General features: G+C 50.4%; 1 protein-coding gene and 1 long non-coding RNA gene across 2 annotated transcripts; one reads left to right on the plus strand and one right to left on the minus strand.

The window, feature by feature from the left end:
• Window positions 1-7,490: 7,490 nt before the first annotated feature.
• LOC147577820 (uncharacterized) lies at window positions 7,491-11,247 on the minus strand. Its single transcript, XR_015254517.1, has 3 exons — window positions 11,000-11,247; window positions 8,662-9,947; window positions 7,491-8,278 (listed from the first exon to the last, which is right to left on the minus strand). It is a non-coding gene; the product is annotated as an uncharacterized LOC147577820 (long non-coding RNA).
• A 3,411-nt stretch (window positions 11,248-14,658) lies between these two features.
• Window positions 14,659-25,944, plus strand: PLA2G2F (phospholipase A2 group IIF). Its single transcript, XM_086715864.1, has 5 exons — window positions 14,659-14,914; window positions 15,546-15,598; window positions 18,189-18,333; window positions 19,237-19,346; window positions 21,629-25,944. Exons 1-5 carry the CDS (start codon window positions 14,799-14,801, stop codon window positions 21,838-21,840), a joined length of 636 nt encoding a protein of 211 aa, XP_086571990.1. The 5' UTR covers window positions 14,659-14,798; the 3' UTR covers window positions 21,841-25,944.
• The last annotated feature ends 1,211 nt before the right edge of the window (window positions 25,945-27,155 follow it).

Consider the following 27,155-nt stretch of genomic DNA (forward strand, 5'->3'; position numbering starts at 1 on the left):
GGCAAACCAATCATTACAGATATGTATATATAAACATTTTTATTCTAAAAGTAGAAGCAATATGTTTTTCTCATAAACGTCTTTTGTTTCTCTTCAAATCAACTTTACCGAGGTACGATTTACATAAAACAAAATGTACTAATAAAATGTTTCAAGTTCAGCGAGTTTTTAAAAAATTTTTCTTAATGTTTCTATATTTTTGAAAGAGACAGAGAAACACAAAGTATGAGCGGGGTAGAGGCAGAGAGAAAGAGACACACACACACTGAATCGGAAGCAGACTCCAGGCTCCAAGCTGTTAGCACAGAGCCCATATGGGGCTTGAACTCACTAAGCATGAGATCATGACCTGAGCCAAAGTCAGATGCTCAACCAACTGAGCCACCCAGGCCCCCCACTGAGCACCTTTTCTATATGCTAATTTGTCAACCAATATCTTCCTTGGTGAAGTCTGTACAAATCTTCTACTCATTAAAAAAAATTGTATTATTATTGAGTTTTGAGAGCTCTTTACATATTTTGGATACAAGTCCCTTATCAGATATTTGCAAATATTTACTTCTGGTCTGTGATTTGTCTTTGCATTATCTTAACTCTTTTAAAAAGCAGAAATTTAATTTTCATGAAGTTCAATTTATCGTTTTTCTCCTATGTATTGTGCTTTTTTTTTGTGCTGTACTAAGAACTCTGACTTATCTGACACAAAGATTTTCTCCTGTATGTTCTTCTAGCAATTTTAGAAGCTTAAGTTTTACAACTAGGTCTATGATGCATTTTTTTTTAATATTTATTTTTTAAATTTTGGTAAAATATACAAAACTAACATTTACTATCCTCATACCATTTTTGAACTCCCTGTCCCTTCGTCTTCCCAGTCCCTGGCCCCTAACATCCTGCTCTCTGTCTCTATGAATCTGACTACTCTAGGTACCCCGTATAAGTAGAATCATACAGTATTTGTCCTTTTTAGGACTGTCTCATTTTACCTAACATCATGTCCTCAAGGTTTATCCAGATGGCATGTATCAGAATTTCCTTCCCTTTTTAAAAGCTGAATAATATGATCCACTAAAAAAATAGCTTTATTGAAATATAATTTGCATACCATACCATTCATTTATTTCAAATGTATAATTCAATGTGGGTTTTTTTTTTTTTGTATATTCACAGTTATGCAGCCATCACTGCCACCTAATTTTCCACACCCTCCAAAGAAGTCCTTCTCCTTTGCAGTCACTCCCCAACCCACCCTGTCACACACTCCCTCCCCCCAGCCCTAGGCAGACACTAATCTACTTTCTGTCTCTATAGATTGGCCTATTCTGGGCATTTCGTGTAACTGGAATCATATCATATGTGGCCTTTTGTAACTGGCTTCTTTAATTTCACATCATGTTTTCAAGGTTCATCCATGTTATAACATGGGTCAATATTTTACTCCTTTTAACTGCTGAATAATATTCCATAATATAGACATGCCACATTTTATGTGTCTGTACATCAGCCGACGGACATTTGGGTTTTTTTTCTACTCTTTGGTTATTACAGACAATGCTGCTGTGAACATCTGTGTGCAATTTGTGTGTGTGGGTGTATGTTGTCATCTCTCCTGGGTATATACCAAGGAATGGGACTGCTTGGTCACATGGTAACTCCATGTTTTAGTACTCTGAGGAACTTCCAAAGAATTTCCCAAAGTAGCTGCACGGTTTCACATTCCCACAAGCAATGTAGTGGGTTCCAATTTCTCTACACCCTCAACAATGCATTTTATTTGTCTTTTTTTTTTTACGTTTGTCTATTTATTTTGAGAGCGAGTGAGAGTGAATGAGTGAGTGGGGGAGGAGCAGAGGGAAAGGGAGGGAGAGAGAGAATCCCAAGCAGGCTCCCTGCTCTAAGGGCTCCGTCCATGAACCTGTGAGATCACGACCTGAGCCGAAATCAAGAGCAGAACTGAGCCACCCAGGTGCCCCTTTGTCTTTTTAATTATAGCCATCTTAGTGGACATGAAATAGTGTCACATTCTGGGTTTTATTTGCATTTCCCTACTGACTAATGATGTTGAGCATCTTTTCATGGGATAATTGGCCGTTTATTAATCTTCCCTGGAGAAATGTCTACTCAAATCCTTTGCCTGTTTTCAAATTTGGCTGTTATCTTTTTATTGTTGAGTTGTAAGAGTTCTTTATATATTCTGGACACAAGTCCCTTATTAGACATATGATGTGCACATATTTTCTCCCATTCTTTGGGTTGTCCTTTTACTTCTTTGTGGTATGGTTTGCAGGAAAAAGTTTTAAATGTTAATTAAGTTCAGTTTATCTTTTTTTTTTTTCACTTGTGCTTTTGCTGTAATATCTAAAACAACACCACATAACCCGAAGTCACAAAGGTTTAATCCTATGTTTTCTTCTAAGGAGTTTTATAGTTTTAACCATTCTTTTTAGAATCTATCATCCATTTGGAGTTAACTTCTGTGTATGGTGTGAGGAAAGGACCCAACTCCATTCTTTTGCATGTGGATATCCAGTTGTCTCAGCACCATCTGCAGAAGAATTTCCTTATTGAATTGTCTTGGCACCTCATTGGGCTATGATCCATTCCAATAAGTTTTTGTATATGATGAGAGGTATCGATGGAAGGTCTTTTTTTTTTCCTTTCTCTTTACTTCTCCCTCCCTCTCTTCCTCCCACTCTCCCTCTTTTCCTTCCTTCCTTTCTTCTTTCTTTCTTTCTTTCTTTCTCTCATTGATAGTCAATTGTTCTAGCATCATTGTTGAAAATCTATTCTTCCTCCATGGAATTACCTTTTCATCTTTGTCAAAAATAAAATTTCCATAAATATGTAGGTCTAATTCTGGATCATCTGTTTTGTTCCATTGGTCTCCTTGTCTATCTTTATACCACTGCACACTGTCTTGATTATAGTAATGCTATAAGCCTTAAAATCAGATAATGTAAGTCCAGCAAATTTGTTCTTCTTTTTGAAGTTGATTTGATATTCTAGGTGTTTTTTCATTTCCATATGAATTTTAGGATCAGCCTATCAATTGCTTTTTAAAAAATTTTTTTAAATGTTTATTTTGAGATAGAGTATGAGAGAGGGATGGGCAGAGAGAGAGAAGGCACAGAATCTGAAGTAAGCTACAGGCTCTGAGCTGTTGGCACAAAGCCTGATGCAGGGCTCGAACCAACATGAGATCATGATGTGAGCCGAAGTCAGAGGCTTAACTGACTGAGCTATCCAGGTGCCCCACAGCATGTCAATTTCTATAAGAAAAGTCTATAGGATTTTAATTGGGAGTGTATTGACTCTATAGAGCAAATGGGGAGAACCAACATCTTTAATAACATGCAAACTTCTGGTTCATGAACATGATATATCCCTGCATTTACTTTGGTCTTCCTTGATTTCCCTGAACATTGTTTTACCATTTTCTGTATACATGTCTTCCATATATTTTGTCAAAATTATTCCTAAATATTTCATATTTGGGGATATTATCATAAATGTTTTTTTTAATTTCCAGTTATTTATTGTTAATATATAGAAGTACAATTAATTTTCTTATATTTTCATGTTCTATTATGTAACCTGCTGAACTCATTTATTAGTTTTAGTAGCTTTTTGAAAATTCTATAGTATTTTTTACATGGATGACGATGTTTATGCCAGTAGAGACAATCTTACTTCTTCCTTTCCAATATGAATGCCTTTTATTTGTTTTCTTGCCTGGCTAAAATCACCAGTACACGGTTGAGTAGAAGCGGTAACAGTAGATATCCTTGCTTTGTTCCTAATCTTAGGGGGAAAAGCAGTTATTCACTATTAATTATGATGTTAGCTGCAAGGTTTTTGTAGATGCTCTCTTTCAAGTTAACAAATTTCTCTTCTATTTCAGTTTGCTGACTGTTTTTTTGTTTTTTTTTTTTAATCAGGAATGGATGTCAGATTTTGTCAAATGGGCAATTTCTTTGCATTTATTAAGAAGATCATAGGGGCACTTGGGTGGCTCAGTTGGTTGAGTGTCTGACTTTGGCTCAGGTCATGATCTTGTGGTTCATGGGTTCGAGCCCCGTGTCAGGCTCTGTGCTGCCAGCATAGAGCCTGGAGCCTGCTTCAAATTCTGTGTCTCCCTCTCTCTCTGCTCCTCCCCGATTCATGCTCTGTCTCTCCCTCTCCTTCAAAAATAATAAATAAAAAAACATTTTAAAAAATTGAAAAAAAAGATCATATAGTTTTCCTTCTTTGGTCTGTTAATATGGTCTACTACATTGATTTTTAATGTAAAATCAACATTTCATTTCTGGGATAAACCCCACTTGCTCATGCTATATTTTCCTTTTTTATAATGTTAGACTCTTAGCTAACATTTTTTTCTTTTTCATTAGCATGTTAAAAAATTTTTTTTAATGTTTATTCATTTTTGAGAGAGAGAGACAGAGTGTGAGTGGGGCAGAAAGAGAGGGAGACAAAGAATCTGAAGCAGGCCCCAGGCTCTGAGCTGTCAGCACAGAGCCCGAAGCGGGGCTTGAACCCATGAACCAGGAGATCATGGCCTGAGCCGAAGTTGGATGCTTAACCGCTTAACCGACTGAGCCAACTGAGTCACCCAGGTGCCCTTTCATTAGCATGTTTAAACTTGATTACAACTGGTATTAATGTGTAGTTTTGTTCCTGCTATATTCTTCCCTTTGTATCAAGAAATTTCTCACTGTTGAGGCGCCTGGGTGGTTCAGTCGGTTGAGCATCCAACTCTTAATTCTGGTTCAGGTCATGATCTCATGGTTTTGTGAGTTCAAACCCTGCATTGGGCTCTGTGCATTGACTGCAGAGCCTGTTTGGGATTCTCCCTCCCTCTCTCTCTCTTTCTCCCTGCCCTTCCCCTGCTCACATTCTCTCTGTCTCTTCCAAAAATAAATAAATAAACTTAAAAAATTTTTTTTCTCATTGTTGCTACTGAGTCCCCATAACAGTTATTGACCGCTGCAGACACCCTTTTCTGCTACCTCCATCTTCTTGCCCATAGTTTCCTCAATATTTGGAGGATCTCGCACATTTTAGAGTATCTCTTTCAAACAAACGTAAAGAAATACTGCGTCACATTCTTGGGAGCCTCGGTTGTTTACAATCTTATGTAACATTTTGTTAAGAGTTTCTGCATCTATGTTCATGAAGGATATTAATCTGTAGTTTTATTTTCTTGTAATGTCTTTATCTGGTTCTGATATCAGAATAATGGTGAGTTAAGTAGAAGCATTTCCTCCACTCTAATTTTCTGGAAGAATTTATTAATAATTGGTGTTATGAGCTGAATTGTGTCCTCCCATTCATATGTTGAAGCTAACCCCCAGTATCTTAGAAGGGGGCTGTATTTGGAGATACGACTTTAAAGGGGTGATTAAGTTAAGATGAGATCATTAGGGTGGTCCCTAATCCAACTGGACTGGCATCTTTGTATGAAGAGGAAATTTGGACACACAAAGAGACCAGAGGGATGTACATGTAGAGAGGAAAGACCTTGTGAGGGCCCAGAAAGAAGATGGTGAAATGCCCAGAGTCTAAGAGACCCCCAAAAACAAACCACCAGAGTCCAGAGTCAAAGCTAAGCAGCAAGGGTCATTTATTGCAGGTTCGAACCTGGACCTCTGCGCCCCCGTTGCCGGTGACGCCAAGAGGCCCTGAGAGAGGTTTTTACACCCCTTTTATAGACAGGTACAAACAATTCATGGGGAAATGAGGAATTTTCCACAGTTACAGAGCTGCGATTGGTTGGTGTTTAAAGTTGGACACTTAACAGTATTCGATTGGTTCCTGCCTTTAGGTCAGACCACAACCGGGGGTACGGGTATCACCATGATTGATCAGGAATACACGGATGTGCCAAGCAACAATGGTTGATCAAGAATATACGGATGTGCCAGGCAATAATGATTGATCAGGAATACATGGGCGCGCCAAGCAATTGTACAGAAGCGGAACAAGCTGGTTAAGCTTGGTTAGGTTTCAGTTTCCCATAACTTAAGCTTTTAAGTTTCAATTTTCTCAGGCCTCTCATTCTCCCCTTTCTCAAGTACCTGAGGACCCAATCTTGGGTCCTACAGTGTTATCTAATCAAGCTCGCTTTCCATGTCTAGGAGCTGATACTGTGGTCTAAGGACCATAACCTGAATGGTGTTTAGTCTGTCCCTGATAAAGTTTATTATTTTGTTCGGTGTGCGAGATCCTCTTGGAGCTGTTTAATTTTGGTCCGAACTATTCCTGATTTATTGGCATAAAAGCAACATTTTTTTCGTAGGGCTAAGCAGATGCCGCCTTGTTCTGCGGTTAGCAGATCTAACCCTCTTCTATTTTGTAACACCACTTCTGCTAGGGAATTTAGCTGATCTTGCAGATCCTGGATTGTCCCTGACAAGGCCTCGACATCGTTAATTAGTTGCCGAGAGAGTCGCAGATAGGAGTGTATGGAGACTCCTAATCCTGCTGTCCCGATAGTTAATGCACCTGTAATTCCTAGGCTTGTCAGGAGGGGGATAACAACCACAGCTCGTTTGGACCTGCCAGTTGCAAAGTTTAAACTAGGGATGGGCATGGGGGTTCCAGCAGACGGCGGCTCCAACTGAGCCACGGCAGCCGGCTTGAAGTTGCGTATTATTATCACTAGCTTTTGCTGCCCTGTTACTCTGTAGGATAGCTGTAAAGTAGGTAGTGGAGTTGTCTGGCCCTATACATTGCTGATAGGAGTCATAACAAGAGCTATGCATCGACTCCTGGAAAGTAGAGCAAGGGCATTCTGCTGTGGGGGGCAGGGGCTTAGGTTTGTTAACACATAACCACTGCTGTTTTGGGGGTCCTGTGATGTCATAGGTCTGGGTTAAGTGAGCAATTGTGGTCCCACAGTCTTGGGTTTGAGTGTATCTTCGCTGATAGTGACCACTCCTTCCTATAGAGCCGGCTATTAGTCTTTTACCATGTGGCAGGGTAAGGGTTCTAACTACGCCACCTCTGCAATCACAGGGCCTTCCGTACAGAACTTCATACAACTTCTGTTTGTCAACGGGGGCATTTAGTCCTCCCTCCAGGAGGTTGAGGTTGAGGGCTAGTAGGACAAGGGTTACTATCCTGAACATGTCTAGGGGAGGCACAGCGCAAGGTTAGTTTGAGGGGGTTTTTCTTACTCCAGTCTACAGTCCAAGTAGTATTTTTATCAGTGTGTCCCACGAGGTCAGATAGCGGGTCGACAGGCTTCACGTGGGTGTGGTGAATCCAGGTGGGGAGGTTATCTACCTTGATGGCGGTGGGAGTCGTCAGGATGATTTGGTAAGGTCCTTTTTACCTGGGTTCAAGGTTCTCCTGCCGGTGTCGCTTGACGAGGACCCAGTCTCCTGGACGATACTGATGAGGAGTGGGTGGGGGCCCCGTCTCATATAGTTCTTTTAGTTTAGGCCACACGGCCTCATGAACCCGCTGTAGAGCCCTGAGAAAAGACAAGAGGCTGTTATCTTGGTCTAATTGAATGAGGTAGGTATGATGAGGTAGGTATGATAGGTGTGGGTCGGCCAAACATGATTTCATAGGGTGTAAGGCCCAACTTGTATGGGGAGTTGCGAACCCTGTACAGAGCGTAGGGGAGTAACTCTACCCAATTAGCGCCAGTCTCCATAGTCAATTTAATAAGGGTCTCTTTTAATGTTTTATTTATTTTTCCTACTTGTCCTGAGCTTTGGGGCCAGTAGGCACAATGTAATTTCTAATCTGCCCCACGTACGGAAGCCAATCCCTGACTTACCTTAGAGACAAATGCAGGTCCTTTGTCTGACCCTATCATGACTGGAAAACCATACCTGGGCAGGATTTTTTCTAGGATCTTTTTGGCTACTATCTGCGCCGTTTTCTTCTTGGTTGGAAAGGCTTCAGTCCATCCTGAAAAAGTGTCTACGAACACTAGTAAGTATTTATAGCCATATTTGCCGGGCTTTACCTCGGTGAAGTCCACTTCCCAGTGGGCTCCTGGTATGGTTCCTCTTTTTCGGTGGCCTTGGGCTGTGGCGTGTGGGTGTGCGTTCTGGAGTATTTTTATCAGGATTGCGTGGCCCAATTTTTCGGGAAGGATAAGGCGGTCTCTGGAGTCCCTCCACCATCCGTTTGTAACTTGGGTCATGGGGAACTCGCGCATCCAGATAAGATCATCTTCTGAATATTCAGGCTATGGGGGTAAATCTCGGGGCCCTGGGTCTGGTAGCTGCGCAGGTATTACTTGGATGGGTTTTTGTGCTACCTGGCGTGCAGTTTGGTCAGTTAGGTTATTTCCTCGAGAGATTGGATCAGTTATTTTTTTTTGGTGACCCGGGCAATGTACTATAGCCAGTTTTTTAGGGGCCCAAATAGCGGCCAATAGGGCCAGAATTTTATCTTTATTTTTGATGTTTTTGCCTTTAGCAGTGAGTAGTCCCCTCTCACGGTATATTGCCCCATGTATATGGGCCGTGGCAAAGGCATACCGGCTGTCTGTATATACAGTCACTTTGCGGTCCCGCCCCATTCTTAATGCTTGGGTCAATGCAATTAGTTCTGCCCTTTGGGCAGAAGTCCCTGTGGGCAGAGCCTCTGCCCATATCACTTCAGTCTCATATGTCACTGCTGCCCTCGCATACCGCATACCTCTGTCCTTGATGGACGAAGCTGCTTCTGTCAGTAAACCAGGTGACCTCAGCATCAGGTAACGGCCAGTCCTGTAGGTCTTCCCTTGTTCCATGGATCTGCGCTAGGATGTCGGCACCGTCATGGAGCGGAGAGTCCAGGTCAGGGTCGGGTAGCAGCGAGGCCGGGTTTAGAGTTCGGGGAGGGGTGTATGTGGTCCGCAAGGGATTTAACAGGAGTCCCTGATAGTGGACCATCCGAGCATTGCTCATCCACCTATCGGGGGGCTGCTTGAGTACTCCTTCGATGGCATGGGGTGTGGTGACATGTAACTCTTGACCCAGGGACAGCTTATCGGCGTCTTTAACCATTAGGGCTGTAGCCGCTATTATCCGGAGACAAGGGGGCCATCCTGCGGCTACAGGGTCCAGTTTTTTTTTTCTTCGAGAGATAGGCCACTGGTCTGGGCCACGGACCTAGATGCTGGGTTAGCACTGTCTTGGCTATGCCTTTATGCTCATCCACATATAAGTGGAAGGGCTTAGAGATATCGGGCAGTCCTAGAGCTGGGGCCGATAGGAGAGCTCTCTTTATCTGTTGGAATGCCTGCTCAGCTTCCGCAGACCATTCAAATGATGGTTGGTTTTTAGAGACTGCGTAAAGGGGTTTGGCCATTGCTCTGACCCTGAGCGCAGTTGCTTCTTTTTGGAAGAGTCATGAATCCAATGTCCTTTTTCTTTACAGTAGGCGCATTGGTCTTTGTCTAGGGGGCGCCTAGGGGGGCGAGTTTTCTGCTTATCCTCTGGAGCATCCCGATTATTATAGACCTGCTGAGCAATGCGGAGTAAATCCTGGATCTGTTTTCCTCCTAAATCCTCTAATTTTTGGAGTTTCTTTTTGATATCAGGGGCAGCCTGGTTTACAAAAGACAGATTTTCAGGGGCCTCAGGGTCCATGGGAGTGTACTGCCTAAAGGCTTCCATTAATCTTTCTAAAAAGTTGGCAGGGCTCTCTGTCTTACCTTGTATTACCGAGTACACCTTGGCCAAATTGGTGGGCTTGCGTGCTGCAGCCCGGAGACCCGCCATTAGAGTCTGGCGATAAATGAGCAGTCGTCCCCTACCTTCTGTCGCGTTGTAGTCCCAATCAGGCCGAGTCAGGGGAAACGCTGCATTAATGAGGTCAGGGTTAACAGTGGGTCGACCATCTTCCTCGGGGACCAGCTTCCGCGCTTCAAGTTGAATTCTCTCCCTTTCTTCCATGGTGAACAGGATTCGCAAAAGCTGTTGGCAGTCATCCCAGGTAGGCTGGTGGGTGAACATTGTGCTCTCTAGGAGGGCTATAAGATCTCTAGGGTTATCAGAAAACCGAGCATTTTGGGTTTTTCAATTATATAGGTCACTGGTGGGGAAGGACCAATACTGGAGTCGGGGATTGCCCGTTTCATCGGGGGTCCTATTTCCCGCAGGGGTAGGGCTACAGTGGAGTGGGGGAGACGAGAGCTTGGCTCACGCTGGGTGCACCCGCAAGTTTGGCCGGCTGGCCCTTCATGGTTGGTTTTTCATTTTCAATAGGGCTTGGCACGGCTGCTGCCTGTAGCCTCCCTGGTTCTGGCACAGCTGCCACTTCCCGCCCCCCCCCCCGGCTCCCCTTGAGGGGCAACCAGCGGGGCAACAGGTGGGGCGGCCGCTGCGGGCAGGGCCTGGGGTGCAAGGGGAGGGGGAAGATAGGGTGGAGGGTTTTCAACAAGATCTTGCCAGACGGGGATGTAGGGAACCTGGTCTGGGTGGCCCTGACCTTGGCAGCTATAGGCAAACAAAAAGTGCCCTCAGTAGGCCAGCCCACCCCGAAAGTGGGCCACTCAGACCGGCAGAAAGTGATGAGTCTCGACCGGCGGATGTCCAGGCGTAGGTTATGGCCTCTCTCCCTTCTTCCAGCCCGGACATCCTTGAAATTAGCTAGAAGAAGGGAGAGAGGTGTACTCTGGTTCTGTCCCATAGCCTGTATAGGAAAAAATAAATGGGCCAACTTAGTTTCTGTTCCGGAAGCGAGTTGGATATACCTGCAGGGGAGAAGAGACAAGTTAAATCGCAAGCGCGGCGGCAAACAGAAAGTGCCTTGGAGAAGAGACCAGATACAGATACAGATACAGAACGGGTGTCCGTAACCCGAACAAAGAGTTCTGATGGGCCAAAATAGTGCCCCAGACGGGAGCCAGAGGACGTTTCCTACTGGTCCCGACTGACTTCCCTATAGCGCGTCCGCCAGGGCTAGGTCAGTCACTGATACAGATCCCGCGCGGGAGAGCCAGAAATGAACAGACAACAGACACAGACACAGACAGAGCCGGCTCACTTACCGATCGGTCTCAGAAATGACCCGTTGACTTGGGGTCTAGTGGGTTTGGGGGGGGGCTTTCCCGGCCAATGCACCAAATGAAATGCCCAGAGTCTAAGAGACCCCCAAAAACAAACCACCAGAGTCCAGAGTCAAAGCTAAGCAGCAAGGGTCATTTATTGCAGGTTCGAACCTGGACCTCTGCGCCCCCGTTGCCGGTGACGCCAAGAGGCCCTGAGAGAGGTTTTTACACCCCTTTTATAGACAGGTACAAACAATTCATGGGGAAATGAGGAATTTTCCACAGTTACAGAGCTGCGATTGGTTGGTGTTTAAAGTTGGACACTTAACAGTATTCGATTGGTTCCTGCCTTTAGGTCAGACCACAACCGGGGGTACAGGTATCACAATGATTGATCAGGAATACACGGATGTGCCAAGCAACAATGATTGATCAGGAGTACACGGATGTGCCAAGCAACAATGGTTGATCAAGAATATACGGATGTGCCAGGCAATAATGATTGATCAGGAATACATGGGCGCGCCAAGCAATTGTACAGAAGCGGAACAAGCTGGTTAAGCTTGGTTAGGTTTCAGTTTCCCATAACTTAAGCTTTTAAGTTTCAATTTTCTCAGACCTCTCAATGGCTATCTGTAAGTCAAGGAGAGAGACCCTCAGAAAGAAACCAGTCCTCTCAATGCCTTGATTTTGGACTTCAACCTCCAGAGCTATGAGAAGATAAATTTCTGTTTCTCAGAAATTTAAGCCACTCAATCCATAGTAGTTTGCTATGGTAGCTCTAGCAGTCAAATACAACTGGTATTATTTCCTTAAGTATTTGGTCAAATTTACCAGTGAAGTCATTGGAATCTGGAGTTTATTTATGAAAATGTTTTTAATCTACATACTCACTTTCTTTAATAGATATAGGACTATTTCCAGTTGTATGAGCTTGTGTCTTTCAAGGAAATTGGCTGTTCCATCTTGGTTATTGAATATATTGTCTTACATTCATCTTCATAAAAAAATGCAAGAAAATATAACTACCAGTGACCCTACTGTCTAAAATTAGCCATTACTCCTGTTTTCCTATTTACTTTTCCGGATGATTTTTATACATGTGCACACCAATTTCCTTACTTCCCCCTGTCCCCCACTGCCATATTTTACAAAATTGCTATTACCCTTAATGTCCAGGGGTTTTGTTTTTTATATCATCAGATCTTTGAAGACATGATTATGGATGGATGGTTAATAATTTGCTTAACTCATCCCCTAACTTATGTGGCCTCTCATTGTGGAGGGAGCATTGCAGAGAATGCCGTAGTCAGCACCTTTCGCATCTGTCGCTGAGAACAACTCAGGTGTGCATCTTGGTTTACAGGCTTAGAAGTGGAATTACTGGGTCGGCCAGTTTATTATTGACTTCTCGTGTTGAACAACCTGTGCTGGAGGGGAGGTGGGGGGAGGGAAGAGCCCGTCTCTCCCCCCCCCCTCCGCCCCCGTTCTCTAGTCTCTGGAGAACAGCCTGACCAGCACAGCCGGCGGGGCATGAGATGAGAAAATGGCAAAAAGGCAGTTCAGGGGGCCTCAGGGGTCCCCCACCCTGGCTGTGGCCTCTTGGCATAGATTGGCAGGGTGGAGGCTGTATCTTCAGTGTGTGGACTATACCTTACTTTTTGGTTCTTCCTCTTTTGGACTGAGTGATATCATTAAGAGGTGTTGGCACAAATCAGAGCAACAACTGAAGCCACGCTTTGTGCAGACGTGTGAAGACAGAGACCAGCCTCATCCTCCTTTCTCTCTTGGTCCTCAGGGAGCTCCCTGTCTGCTGGGGTGGATACAGCCTCCACTCCACAGGGAATCCCCAGGTTTTGGGGTAAAATTATAGGGTTTTTTTTTCTGGGATTCCCAGTCTGAGTGAAGTATCAAGATTGACAAAAGCAGATACCTACAAAGGAATGGAGAAGCAAGTGTCCCTCCGTGCCTCCCATGCAGGGATGGGGTGGGGTGGTTGTAGGGTAACTTCTTGGGAAAGAGGAGGCCCTGGTTCCATAGAGAGGAAGTTGGGACAGGAAAGGTGGAGGCTGGGAGAAGGCGGAATGACGGGCACTTGGTTTGGTAGAGTGGGAAGAGGAAGTTGGATGGGCCCAGGGTAGGAAGGGAAGCCTCAGGGGATTACTTCTGTCCCTTGTCAGCAAGTCTGGGGACACCGGGCAGATGTGAAGGTGGAGGGTTGTTTGGGGTTAATGTCCAAGAGTGCTCTTCTCTCCCCTTCCCTGTTTCTCCTCAGCGCTAGAGAACAGGCTTCTGCTCTGCAGCAGTCAAATCTTTAACTGGGCACTTGCCACGGGCCCAGATGACTCAACAGGGTCATCTGTTAGCAAGATCCGTGAGGCCTGGTTGTATCCATTCTACAGCTGAGAACTCCGAGGCCAGGCGAGGGCTCTCTCCAGCCGGGATCTCAGAGCCAAGAAGCAGGGGACCCCCTATCGGTACAACTGCCCAAACCTCCAGGGGCTCAGGGGCCTCAGCCCCAATCCGCTTCTCTCCTGTCCATCTCCACCCCCCTCCAATGCCACCCCCACAAGAGGAACGTGGCAGCGACTTGCAGGCCACCAGACTTTCAACCAGAGATGGCTACGCGCCCCAAGGTTACGTCTAGAAATGTCTGGAGACATTTCTGGTTGTTCCACCTTGGCAAGGTTAGGGGAGAGGAGTGTGGGGAGGGGACCCTGACCCCCGCCACAGAGAGGTGCCGCCGGGCCGCACGCCACAGTGGCGCTGTGGCAGAGAGGTCCTGCTCCCGGGTCAGATGAGCTCGCCCTTTCAGATGTGAGCTGGGCGCCTCCTCCAGTCTTAGGCAGGTGTGGACACCGACGTGCTTGCAGATGTGGGTAGAGAGTTCTCTGCAGACTCTGGACGATGGTCCTTCCAGCTCTGGGAGGCCCTGGGCATATCCACACAGAGGGCTCCCGACAAAGACTTTCTCTTTGACCAAACCCTGGTCGGGCTTCACTTGAGCTCTTTTTCAAAGAGGCGTGGGCTTTCGGACTCCTCGTCTATCTCTGCAGTGTCCTGTTCTCTGCAAGAACCTCGCTGAGCCAGCTCAGCCAGGAACCGTCACCCTCCATGTCTGATCGCCCCTGATGTCTGATGGGGTTCCTCTGCCCCTGCCACCCCCCTCCCCCATGATGTCTGGCCTGCCTTCTGCCAGAGTCCTGCTAGGTGGCTTTAGCCAGAATCCTCTTGCCACAGCCCCCACATAGTAACTTTCCATCTGCGGACCCCCATCCTGCCCCTTGGCTACAAACTCCCCTTTTCTTCGTTGTGTTTGGCGTTGAGCACAGCCTCTGTCCCCCACTGCATAACTCCACTGTAGAGGTCCCACACCTCTCCGATGCCCCCTTGAGTCAAGCCCACAGCGCTGTTCAGTTACAAATGTGACTGAATAATGTTTTGTTTCACATCCTTTTGGGTGGGAACAGAGAGAGACCTTTGGGCGAACTTCCTTTCAGATGTACAGGGAAGGGCCAGCTCTTGGTCAGGTGTGGAAACCCCCACCTGCAGGTACGCCCGAGGGCGGGGCCTGGACGGGGCGGGGCGGCTGTGGGCAGGGCGGTGGCTGTGGGAGGGAGGGGGTGGAGCCTCCTTTTTCCTGCGCGTGTGTCACCTGCCTCCCGCCCAGGGGCATTGCCCCGGCGCTACCCTGCCCGTGTGCGTGTGGCAGTGTGACACTGGGGCCTGCTCCCCGGAGCCTTCAGAGCGATCACGGACCTTACGAGCCCTATGTTGCTGGACCCCCAGAACACAGAACATGGCGGATGGGGCACAGGCCAACCCCAAAGTGTTGAGGAAGAAGGTGCTGGTTAGGCACCCCTCCGGGTGGAGGGGCCCAAGTCTCAGGGCCTCTTTTCCTTGGAGAACCTCGAGGTATGTGTCTGCTACCCTGGGATAGAATCCTCCCCAGAGAGGAGCAGGGATGGGCTGGGGGAACTGGCTCCTAGAATCCGTGTCTCCAGAAAAAAGAGCTCTAAGTCTCTGAGTGAAGGCTGAGATATGTCAGTACATTTTCAGCACCAGAAGACTTTAGAGATCAGCCAGTCAATCCTCATGAGGCACTTGAGGCCCAGAGAAGCTATGGGATCTACCTGAGGTCACACAGCATTTTGGCAGAAGAGCCGGGACTAGAACCTGGGGACCCAGGTCTCTTGGCTCCAAGTGCAAGACCCAGCCACCAGGTTGGGTCACGTGACTTCCTGGAGTGCCTATGGAAGGGGGGTTCGTTCTGATCTGTGACAGTAGCCCGACCCCATGAGGCGGTGAGCTTCCTGTCTCAGAAGCCTGCTCGGGGTAAAAGGAGGAAGGAGGCTCCCGGTGCCTCCTGGCTCTGCCATCCGGGGGACGGTCCGTTCCGGGGGTGGAGGGCAAGCGGGAAGAGCTCATCCCAGAGCTGGGGCAGCAGGAGCGGGGGCCTGGGGGGATGACATTGTAGGGGCCTCAGAAGGGAGCTGCGGGAGCCTGGAAGGGACGGGCTCGGGGCTTGGATGTTCTCCTCTCTCAGGTCCAGCTTGGGTATGAAGAAATTCTTCACCATGGTCGTCCTGGCCGGCAGCGGTGAGTAAAGGCTCTGGGGAGACTCCTCTCTCTCACCCCTCCCCCACTTGCTCCTGTGACCTTGAACACCTAGGTTCTCCATCCACTGACTGGCTCTCTCTGGGCCCCTGCTTCCCAGCTCGGGCCCCTGTCAGGCCCTCACTGACCTGGGGCTGTTTGCCGACTATAAACACACCAAGGGCCGTGGGCATTTACGAGCCTCCCAGGCGGCAGGGCCCCGGGCTGAGCAAGCATCGTAAAATGGTAGTGTTTGCTGGGCGTCTGGCCGCCCCCGGGAAAACCTGGGTGTTTGTGTAGATAAGAGTATTTGTGTACATGTGTACCTGAGACAAGAGCCAATGGGTTTGGGTGTGGATATACACATGTATCTGTGTGTGTGTGGGGGGGGGGGTTGTGTCTCAGCACAGTGACGTCTGTGTGTCCTCCACACGTCAAAAAATGTGTAAGTGTGTACTAACTGCAGGTGCACGTGCGTGTGTGTGTGTGTGTGTATACCAGGGCCGTCTGTGTGAGTGTGCGAGAAATCAGCAAGGAAGGTCTGGGGGCTCCTTTCCCAGGGCCTGTGCTCCTGGGGAACACCGGTCGGGGACAGCTGAGGCTCCTGACACAGATGTGACCCCATCACACATCCAGGTGTTCTGTGGCAGGTGCCTCTGGGAGGTGGAAGCTGGGCTAGAGGTGTCACTGACTCTTCATCTGGCCCGTTGCATATCGCCGGAGCGCAGCCTGCTCTGGGGCAAAGAAAGAACCGCTGGGCACAAAATAAGGGTTAAACGTGGCCAGAGGTGACAATGGTTGGCTGACCTGACAGCTGAAGCGAGTGTTGAGACAGCAAGCCTCTGAGTTCCGCCCGAACTGCTGGCCGCTAAGGCGTCTGCCCGACTCGCTTTCTTCTGCTTGGAGTGCGAGTGTGGACGTGGCCTCGGCTCCCTGGGTTCCCCGTGGGCGCCGCACGCGTGAGTGTGGTTCCACTGGCGGGTGTGTGGCGTGCGGGTGTGCGAGGCCTCTGTGGGCGAGTGTGTATCCCCGTGTGTGAGTGTGGAGGGCTCGCGTGGTAACATCCCACCCTGCGTGCAGCTGCTGGTCAGAGGGCCCTGGGGCGGGAAGCTGTCCCCTGGGGGAAACACCTGCACAGCTGGGCTGCGGGAGGCCAGAGCTCACAGAGGGTGCTCCCTCCTCACAGCCTCTGCTTGCAGTGCCCAGCAGGAGAGCGGCGCCGCCCCATCCCCGTCCCTGTCCCCGGTTTGACAGTTGAGGTCAAGGAGCTTATGCAACCTGCCCGCGTGGTCACCGCAGGCCTCGTGGAGAGACCTGTTTGCGGACCCAGGGCTGTCTGCATTTGACTCCCAAGGTCTGATTCCAGATCTGACTCCCAAGCTGCTTGACATTTCCCTCCGGCTGCAGGACCCAGCACAGAGTGGGGGAAGGGTCGGGAGACACACTTAAGGTCCCCTTTGTCCTACTCCCACCGACGGCCCTCACGTCTTTGTGCAGCTCAGGGATGGGCTTGGGTCCACTGGACACAGGGTCCTCCCTCTCCCTGCCTCAGACCCCACCTGAGACATGTGCCTCTCTCTCCACCATCCTCTTAGAGTTGCCTGTCATTTGTCCCAGCTCCTTCCCTGTTGCCTCTCTCATTTGCTCCTTATTTTCTGTAATGATGAAAGTCACAAAGCCAATAAACGGGAAGGCTCAGGTGGAGCGGGATTCCCAAGGCCCATTAAGTGGGGCTAGAGCGGCTCTTCCGTGTGTGGGTTGGCCTCACCCAGTACGGACTGGAGCCCCAGGCCCCGGAGTGACTCAGCAGGGAGCCAGGAGCAGATGTAGAGTCAACACAGGCCGGGGTGAAGAGGCAGGGAGGAGGGGAGAGGAGGGTATGTCGCTGGGGCAGACCCACCTGGCAGGTGCGGGGAGGCTGCTGATTTTGCTGGTGTGGGAAGGGGGTCATTGACCTATTGCTTCCGGTGAGACATGGCCAAAGGGAAAGGGTGTGTGTGTGTGTGTGTGTGTGTGTCTGTCTGTCTTCGCCGAATGACCGGACCACCGCGTTGTCTCTGGATTCATCGTGAGATGCCCGAGCTGCAGGACCGCGCTGGGGACACTGAGTTCCTACTGGGGGCAGAGGAGCCAGACCAAGCCCAGTACCCAAAATCAAACCCCTGTGTTCACAAGAGCACGTGGCATTTCTGAAGCCCTTTACGGTGGATCGGTCACTTGGGACCTCACTGCCTGGGTGCAAATTCCACCCCTACCACTTTTTTGATGATGTTCTTGGGGAAGTTACTTGGGTAAGCTCTGGGCCTCAGTCTTCTCATCTGTAAAGTGGGGGCAACAATAGCACTCCATGAGTTAATGCCTGGAAGGGGCTCAGGACAGCACCTGGCACAGAGAAGCCCTCAGTAAAGAGTAATAGCTATTTCCTTCTAAGGGCCCTCAGATATCATGGCTTTTTATACATTGCTTCCTTCCTCCCTCTCTGCCCACCCTCTCTCCTCCTTTCCCTGGCCTTGGGGTGTGGGGAGGACAGTCAGACAGGAGGGGGCCCCCCACCAGGCAGGGAGCTCACAGCACCCCCTTGGTTCTCTTGCAGTCCTGCCCGCGGCCCGCAGCAGCCTGCTTAACCTGAAGTCCATGGTGGAAACCATCACAGGGAGGAGTGCCATCTTGTCCTTCGTGGGCTACGGCTGCTACTGTGGACTAGGAGGGCACGGGCTGCCCATGGATGAGGTGGACTGGTAGGTTCCGGAGTGCCTGGGCCACTGTCAGGCCTGGGAGGGGGGCAGTGAGGGTCAGACTGGTCTCCATTTCTGAGACATGGGAGAGGGTCCTTTCCCCAAAGGATGAAGCTGGTTCAATGAGTTTGTGACCAAGAGCCTGACCTTGACCCATGTCCTCCTCTACTGTCTTGGGTGGTTTCTACTGTGCATCTCCAAGTCTTGGGCTTGGAGGCGTTTGAACTCCCAGTCTCGCCAGGAAGGAAACTTTGACCTGCCCCCACACACGTGAGAGCAACAGACGCACAGCTCATGCTCAACACGAGCAAGGGCTGTGACCCTTCTCACTCCCATCACCCTAGAGGCCCTGATGGAGGGCTGTGTTTCTTCCATCAGACTGAAGACTGAAGCCATGGCTTAACTTTCTGCTCCTATCTCCCCAAAAGCAGCCAGCGCTAAGTCTGGTATCACGGGGGGGCTTAATAAATGCATGTTGACTAATTGCCTTCCTCTACCAGAGGGGATGGGGATGGCCACACTACACTTGCTTCCTGTCTCCCACCCCCAATGCCCACTCAACCCTCCAGACTTTTGTCTCTCCCTGGCCATCGTGCCCAGCCGGGCATGGCCTCCTCATAGGCTCAGGCTCCTTTGACACCAACTTAGTCCTAACCCTCCTTCCCATCCTGACCACATCATCGGACAGCCTGACGCCTCCCACCTCCTGCCTCCTGCAGCCAGGGCTCCAAGGGGGGAAGCTGGGCTCTGCCTGGCTATGTGACCTCAGACAAGTAACTGCCCCTCTCTGGGCCTCAGTCTGAAGGTCTGATCCACAAGGAACCGAAACAGATGACTGGGGTCTCTGCCGGTGGGAGATGGGCCAAGCTTGGCTATGTGGGCCTGCTGTCCTCTACCTGCCCCTAGGTGCTGCCACGCCCATGACTGCTGCTACCAGAAGCTCTTCGACCTGGGCTGCCACCCCTATGTGGACCACTATGAATACACCATCGAGAACAATACTTCCATCACCTGCAGTGAGTCCCTCCCCTGCCGTTCCTCCCTCCCCCACCCAGGAGAAGGGCTTAGACTGCCAGTGCCCCTAGCTGCTCGGGGGGCCCATGCATGGGGTTGCCAGGTGAAATACAGGATGCCCACTTATGTTTGAATATCAGGTAAACAAAACATGTTTTCACATAAGTATATCCTAAATATTGCACGGGACATACTCATACTAAAAATTAAATGCTAGCATAAAAACAATGACTATTGGCATGAAAATAAGAATTAGCATAAGTATATCTCATGTAGTACTGGGACATACTTATACTAAAATATTTACTGTTTGAAACTCAAAGTAGCCAGGCCTCTTGTTTTTGTTTGTTAACTCTGAGAACCCTAGCCGTGGCCCTAGCACGTCTCTCTGATGTGCTCTGATCCCCCCAAGCCCGAATCAGCAGGCTGCTGTCCTAGTTCTTGATTCTTAAGCTTCGGAGAGCTTAGGGAGTGGTTCCGATTCAGTGGGCCTGGGTGAGGGCCCAGGAACCTGTTTTTTTTTTTTTAATTTTTTTTTTCAACGTTTATTTATTTTTGGGACAGAGAGAGACAGAGCATGAACGGGGGAGGGGCAGAGAGAGAGGGAGACACAGAATCGGAAACAGGCTCCAGGCTCCGAGCCATCAGCCCAGAGCCTGACGCGGGGCTCGAACTCACGGACCGTGAGATCGTGACCTGGCTGAAGTCGGACGCTTAACCGACTGCGCCACCCAGGCGCCCCCCCAGGAACCTGTTTTTAACCAGATCATCAGGCGATGGGAAGACTTGGTGACACATGGGTCTGGGTTTAAACCTGGATTCTGCCAGCATCTCCTGCGGTGTAACCCTATATGGGGTGCTTCCCTGCCTGGCCTCAGTCTCCCCGTGGATATATGGAAGGGTTTGGATCAGAGCAGACATTTCCCTTCTAGTTCTGTCCTTGGGACCCTACCAGAAGGTGGCCTCATCCCAAGACCCTCAGTGTTTCTAGGAATTCAAGCTATGGGAACCAGGCCCGGTGGGGTTACCATGGATGCTCTGGGCCATTCCTCAACTGAGAGGTGCGGATCCACATTAATGGCCCAGGTGTCCCCGTGTGCCTCCTCTTAGGCGGCGGGTGTCCCCTGGTCCAGTCCCACGGGCAGCCCCTGGCTCCCTTTGTTTCCTTGTCTTCACCAGGTTCTCCTCACTACCCCTCACTAAAAGCAAGCAAGCCCAGCTTTGCAAAAAAAGAAAAAAAAAATCCCAAGTCTTCTGTTCTCTGGGGAAGAGTCCTGGTGGTGAACTGGGTGCATCTGGGGCGCCCTGGGAACCCAGGGCACCGTGGTCCTCATATTCTGCTGTTCAAACGTGGGGTGGAGGGGCTGGCTTGGGAGAGGGGGTGTCCCCTCATTAATGCATTTCGAGAATCCTCAAAGGGTGGTGGGCGAACCCAAGTGGGGGTTTTCACATTGGGTTCTGGGGGTTCCTGGACTCAGGTGATGGGTGGGGGGTGTTCCTGAGTGGTTCAGCTGGTCCCATTAACCCATTTCACAGCTTAAGTGGTTTCTCTTTCGGCCGCTTGATATGTTGGCCTTCTGCAAAGAGTTTCATTTGAGAGAAAGGATTCTGCTGATAGAAAGTTTGAAAAGTCTGCCAACCACCGAGCTAGTGAGCAGTTCTCAGAGGGTGTTCCCCGAATCTGCAGTATCGGCATCCCCTAGGAACTTACTAGCAATGCAGATTAGCAGGCCCCACCCAGACCTACTGAATCTGAAGCTGTGGTCCTGGGGCCCAGCCGTCTTTGTCTCAGAAAGCCACCCAGTGGCTCCTAATGCGCCCCCTAAGGTTGACAGCTATCAGGGTAGACGATTTCGGGCGACTTCAGCACTCGCTCGTGGGAAAGGCCCTGAGGTAAGCTCTTAGGAGTCCTTCCTCAGTGGCTCCTCACCACGAGCTCCCTCCAGGGTGGGTGTCCCGCGATTCTGTGATGGAAGGGGGAGGCCTAGGGTGGGGAGTCCCCGACACCCGAGTGTCTATCTCGGGTCCACCTTGGGTTTGCTGTGTGACTTAGGTAAACCCGTCCCCGGGGCCTCCGTTTCCCCGACTATAAGATGACAGGTTGGACTTCCAGGGTCTTCTGATGGAAACATGCTCCAGAGCCACCCGGATGGCGGATCATGCCAACTGCAGGGCCTGGCCCAGAGCTTCTGAGCCCGCAGGCCTGGGGCGAACTGCCAGCGCGTTAGTGCTGCCCACCAGGGGACCATATTCTGAGACCCACCAGAACCTCTCCCCCGCGTAGGTGAGCTCAACGAGACCGAGTGTGACAAGCAGACCTGTGAGTGTGACAAGAACGTGGTTCTGTGCCTCCGGAACCAGACGTACAATGAGAAACATCGCAACTACCTCAACATCTACTGTCAGGGCCCCACGCCCAACTGCAGCATCTACGAGCCGCCCCTGGAGGAGGCGGCCTACAGGCACATCTCCCCCACTCCCCCTGCACCTCCCTAGTGCCCCCCGGGGCTGACGGGCAAGAGGGATGGAGGTTCTGGCTCTGGGGACCAGACAGGCAGACCAGGTGGAGATGGGGGAAGACTGAGAGCCCAGGGCTTTCTGGCTGCTTCCTCCCTGGAACTCTCCAGGGGACTGGCCCCAGAGGACTCAGGGAGGCCTGGGTCCTGACTGTGGCTCCCAGGCCCCTCCAGCCCAGCACTGGGCGTGACCATGTCCTACCGCTGATCCCAGACTTGGCAGGAAACATGTAGCCTGTTGGGGTCTCTCTTGAGTGTGGAGGGCAAGGCCTGAGGAAAAGAGGTGGCTCCTCTGAGTGGTCTCTGCCACGGGCCCCAGCCTGACTTCCTCGGCTTGACCGTCAAGGTTAGAGACCAAGATCCTGAGCTGCCAGTACAGCCCCAGAGCTTGGTGTGTCCTCAGACAGGTTCCCAGACACAGAGTGCTGGTCCCGAGGTTCTGGGGGCCTCTTGGCTGCCCCTATGGGACAACCCCGGGTGCTCCTTGCTTTGAGGGCCTAGTGGCTCTCTAGAGCCCCCTTAAGGGCAGGGTGGCCCATGAGTCCAGGCCCAGACATCACAGGAGGGCCACAGGGCTAGTGTCTCAGCCACAAGGTCTGGCCTCAGATCAGGCTCAGGGGCGCTGACAGAACCCCCATGCCCAGTGGCACTCCCTTAGGTGCATGGGGACCAAGACGGGGCCACAAATATGTCTCCAGCACCCTCACGTCTCCCCCCACCTCCCTGCTAACCCGGCCCAGCCATACGGCACTGCTCTGAGGTGCACCGGACCCCACCCCCGTGCCTCTCCTCCTGCAGCAGCCGGGCCGGTGGGTGGGAGGACCCCAGACCCCTCTCTCCCTGCCAGGGAGACGCAAGGCTGCACTCTGGTCTCAGAAGCCCTGTCAGTGGGGAGGAGGCCAAGGGCTGGGACCCACCTCCCTGAAGGGGAAACAAAAGCAGGAGGGTCCAGGTCCAGGCAGGAGGCTTGGAGAAGATTCCAGAAGGCAGTGGGGAGGGAACTGCATGAAGACAGAAGGGAGGGGAGACGGTGGGAGAGAAGCCGGACAAGGCGAGATGCCCAGACCAGAGGGGTCTCGGCAGGAGAAGTGGGGTGAAGGAGCCTTGGGGTGCAGGGGTCCCCTCGGGCCCAGGTTCCTGTTGAGGGTTGTGGGCAGAGATGGAAGAGAGTCAGCCCCCGCGGGGCCAGCTTCCTGACTCTGTGCCAGTACTGCTGTCTCTCCAGGTGCACCTGCCCCTTTCCTGCCTTGCCTCGCCTCTCGACCTCAAGGTCAGCGGCCTCCAAGTAGCCAGCGTGCCCTGCCTCACCCCGAGGACACACCGACACAGCGCTGAGACCCGCCCAGACACCCTCAGCCATCAGGAAGCTTGGCCCGCCCTGCGAGGGGCCTGTAGATCCACTGTCACTAAGGCCAGTCATGAAAGGCGGAGACAGCAGAGGAGTGGGGGTGGGGAGAGAACATCTTCCCCCAGAATAGCAGGACTGGGAAGAAGCCTCGCCTTGCTGCAGCTTCTAGAACGCTAGCCCTGGGGACTGAGGATGAATTTGGTGGTTGGAGTCAGCTGTCACTATGTGTGAGAGAAGGCCCTTCCAACCGTTCACCTCCTTCTGGCCCTGGTGTGGTGGCTGTGGTCCCCAGTGTGTCTCATCACTCATATCTTCTTTCTTTTTTTTTAATGCTTTATTTATTTTTGAGAGAGAGACAGAGACAGAGACAGAGAGACAGAGTGTGAACAGGGGAGGGGCAGAGAGAGAGGGAGACACAGAATCCGAAGGAGGCTCCATGCTCCGAGCTGTCAGCCCAGAGTCCGATGAGGGGCTCGAACTCACGAGTCGTGAGATCATGACCTGAGCTGAAGTTGGCCGTTTAACCGACTGAGCCACCCAGGCTCCCGCTAACATCTTCTACCCTGGCTAACTAACTAACCTCTTCTGGCCATCTTGGGCTGGTCCCTTATCTTTGAGCTGAAGCCCCCCTAAGCCAGGGTGGAGCCAGGATGGGGCAGCCACAGTCCACTAGAAGATGGGGTCTGCAGAGGCCCCAGCCCCGCACCTGTGGGAGAACAGGTTTCTGCCTGCGCCCCTCTACCTTGCACACACCTCCACTCCAGAGAGTCTGGGCCAGTGTGTTGGGATGAGATTCTGCGGCCGAGGAGTCTCGCCTCCCCCTGCCCCCCTCACCTTGCCCCAGCCTGTCCAAGATGCTGTGACCCCAGAGGTCCTCCACAGGACTTGGCACCCCATCGTCAATCTCATAAAGGCCTCCTGCCTCAGCTCCCTCTTGTTGGTCCTCCTTGGCCGGGCATCAGGGGAGGGCACAGAGACTCCCTCCAGGGTCTCCAGCTCAGGGGGAAGCAGAATCCCTTCCTGCCCCCACCCTGGGCAAAGTGGCCCTGCTCCAGCAGAGAGACAAGCATCAGGAAAGTGGTGTGGGCCAGTGGATGGACAATGATAACTGTTAGGCTGGGTGGGTGCTTGTCAGGCATCAATCTCCACCCCATCCTTTTCTGTTGAACATCCGAGGCCCGGAGAGGAACAGGAACTTGCCCAGAGTGACACAGGTTGTAAGTGATGGGGCTGTGTCTGAATCCTCAGCATCTAACTTGTAACTATCCCTCCTTGCATCTTCTTTTTTTAAAAAAAATTTTAAATGTTTTTATTTATTTTTAAGACAGAGAGAGACAGAGCATGAGCAGGGGAGGGGCAGAGAGAGAGGGAGACACAGAATCCGAAACAGGCTCCAGGCTCTGAACGGTCAGCCCAGAGCCCGACGTGGGGCTCAAACTCACGAACCATGAGATCATGACCTGAGCCGAAGCCAGACACTCAACCGACTGAGCCACCCAGGCGCCCCATCTCCTTGCACCTTCTTAACGATGATGCGGGCGCAGCTGGAGACAGTGGGACCAGTGACCGAGAATCCAGCAGGACACCAGGTCCTGGTCTTAGCACGTTCTCTGACTTATGTCCCTTCTTTGTTGTGGGCATCAGTTTCCCCATGTGTAGAGGGACCAGAATAGCTGTTTCAGGTGCTCCCCAAAGCCATGTGCTTTCCTGGACACATCTGGGATGATCCCTGGGACTCTGCTCCCCCTCCCCACCTCAATCTTCAATTAAACAGCTCTGCTTTTCCTGTATTATTTACTGAGCTTTCACCTGAGCTACTGTAAGAAGAAAAGACATTCTTCAGTAATTTTTTTAAAAAGCTTGAAAACTCTGGGACAAGATCATCCATTGGTTCATTCATTCAATGGACCTATACTGATGGTCTTCTATGGACCAGGCATGGTGTAGGAGGTTTGGTGGGGATACCTTTAATCAGACACAGACTCTACCTGCAGGAATACCTTAGGCTGGTAGGGGGAGGCAGACATGTGATAACCTTGACATATGGTGCCAAGCAGTGTCATGGGGAGCACGGAGGATGAAGCCCCAAGTGTGTCCTTGGTAGTCCCGAAGGGGCCCCCAAGGGGATAAGGTGTGGGGCTGGGATGGCCTGTTCAAGGTCCTTGGAGGTGGGGAAGAGGGGCGGGTCACATGTTTTGAGGAGGGGGCCCTTGCTTCTGTAATCTGGGTGGCTCTTTGCTTCTTCAGGACTCCTTCTAAGTTAGTGAGATCTTTTAGGCTAAGCCTTGAGGAAGGATTGTACTTGGCTTCCACTGGTCTGGAGCTGCCATTGACAAAGACTCTGTCCTTGACCAAACTTTAGTTAGGATCCTCTGAGACCTTTCCCAACCAGGCTTACACCTTAGGGTTTCCGCATCCATCTGAGCACTGCCCAGTTTTAGCAAGAATCCCCTCCTGCCCTCAATATCTGGTCAAGTTTGTCACCCTCCACCATTTCCCAGGTGGTTCCTGATCACCCAGGTCTGCCTTTAGCAAGAATCTTGTTAGGGTCATTTTAGCAAGAATCATCCAACCCTCTTAGCAATCTTCCATCCACCAGCTCCCCTCCCCACTCCTTGGCTATAAACCCCCACCTAAGAAAAGTGAGGATTCATAACTGTATTCAGAATTGAGCCCAGTTCTATCCTGGCCCCTGCTGTGATCATTCTTGAATAAAACCTGTTTTTACCACTTAAACTGCTGCCTGGGTCTTGTTTTCTAATAGCCACGGTGCTATGACTTGCACGAGATCAGATTCATCATTAGACCCTGGTCGTTTCACCCCGGGACCCCAGGTGGACGTCTGGGAGCCTTTGTCTTCAGTCCTGAGTAATTGACCGGGGATCTCTTGTGAGCCCAACTCCTGAGTCAGTGCTCCAGGTAAATGTCCACTGAAGTACAGCAAAGACAAGGCTTTGGTTCTTAAGGTTCTGAGTTTGCTCTGTGAAGCTGGATGAGAGTACTTTGTTTGACAGATACCTACTGGGCTCAAAGTCTTTCTTCCTGGCTTTCTTTTGAGTGGGGATTCCCTCCCTGACTCCCGAGACTGGAATATCTTTCCTGGCTCTTTGGGAAGCCTCTCTATTCTATTTGATCCTGCCTCTTCCAAGGAAACTTCTCAGTTGCCTGAAGCCCCTCATTCCAAACCTCTGCCGAATTTGTAACTTCACTGCTCCAAGACCTCGCTTCTCCCATCTCCCCTCCTACAGCCTTTGATTTTCCCTTCAGGTAGGTCCGTTGAATCTGCTGATGGGACCCCTTCAAACTTCTGCCTCTTCCCTCCCTCTGTCTCCTTTTGCCAGAATTTTCCCCTATTCCACTCCTTTGGGCATTTGAATATTCAGCTCCCTTCCCCCATCATGGGTTCTCAAGGGACTCTCAAGCAACTACTTGAAACTAAGAAGGAAAATGCTCTTTGGAAATAGTTGGGATATTTTATCCACTTATGGGCTTTGGAGACATCCAGGTGGCTGCTGATGTCCCCTCAGTGTCTCCCCTAAAATGTATTCCATGGCCTCCTGAGAAGTACACATCAGGGCAACTGAAAAGCTTAAAAGTCTCCTCCACAAACATTGGTAAAAAGCTTCAGCTCTCATTGAATAAACAACCTTAACGTCCCATCTGCCAGAAACCCAATTCAGATAAAAAATATAAAATGGAGGGGCTCCTGGGTGGCTTAGTTGGTTGAGAGTCTGACTTCGGCTCAGGTCATGATCTCACAATTCATGGTTTCGAGCCCCACATCGGGCTCTGTGCTGACAGCTCAGGGCCTGGAGCCTGCTTCGGATTCTGTGTCTCCCTCTCTCTCTGCTCCTCCCCTGCTCACACTCTGTCTCTCTCTCAAAAATAAATAAAGTTTTATACATATATATATATATATATATAATATATATATATTATATATATAT

The sequence above is a fragment of the Puma concolor genome, chromosome C1 (genome assembly GCF_028749965.1).
Source record: "Puma concolor isolate L17-30 chromosome C1, mPumCon1.1.hap2, whole genome shotgun sequence".
NCBI classification, from domain to species: domain Eukaryota; kingdom Metazoa; phylum Chordata; class Mammalia; order Carnivora; family Felidae; genus Puma; species Puma concolor.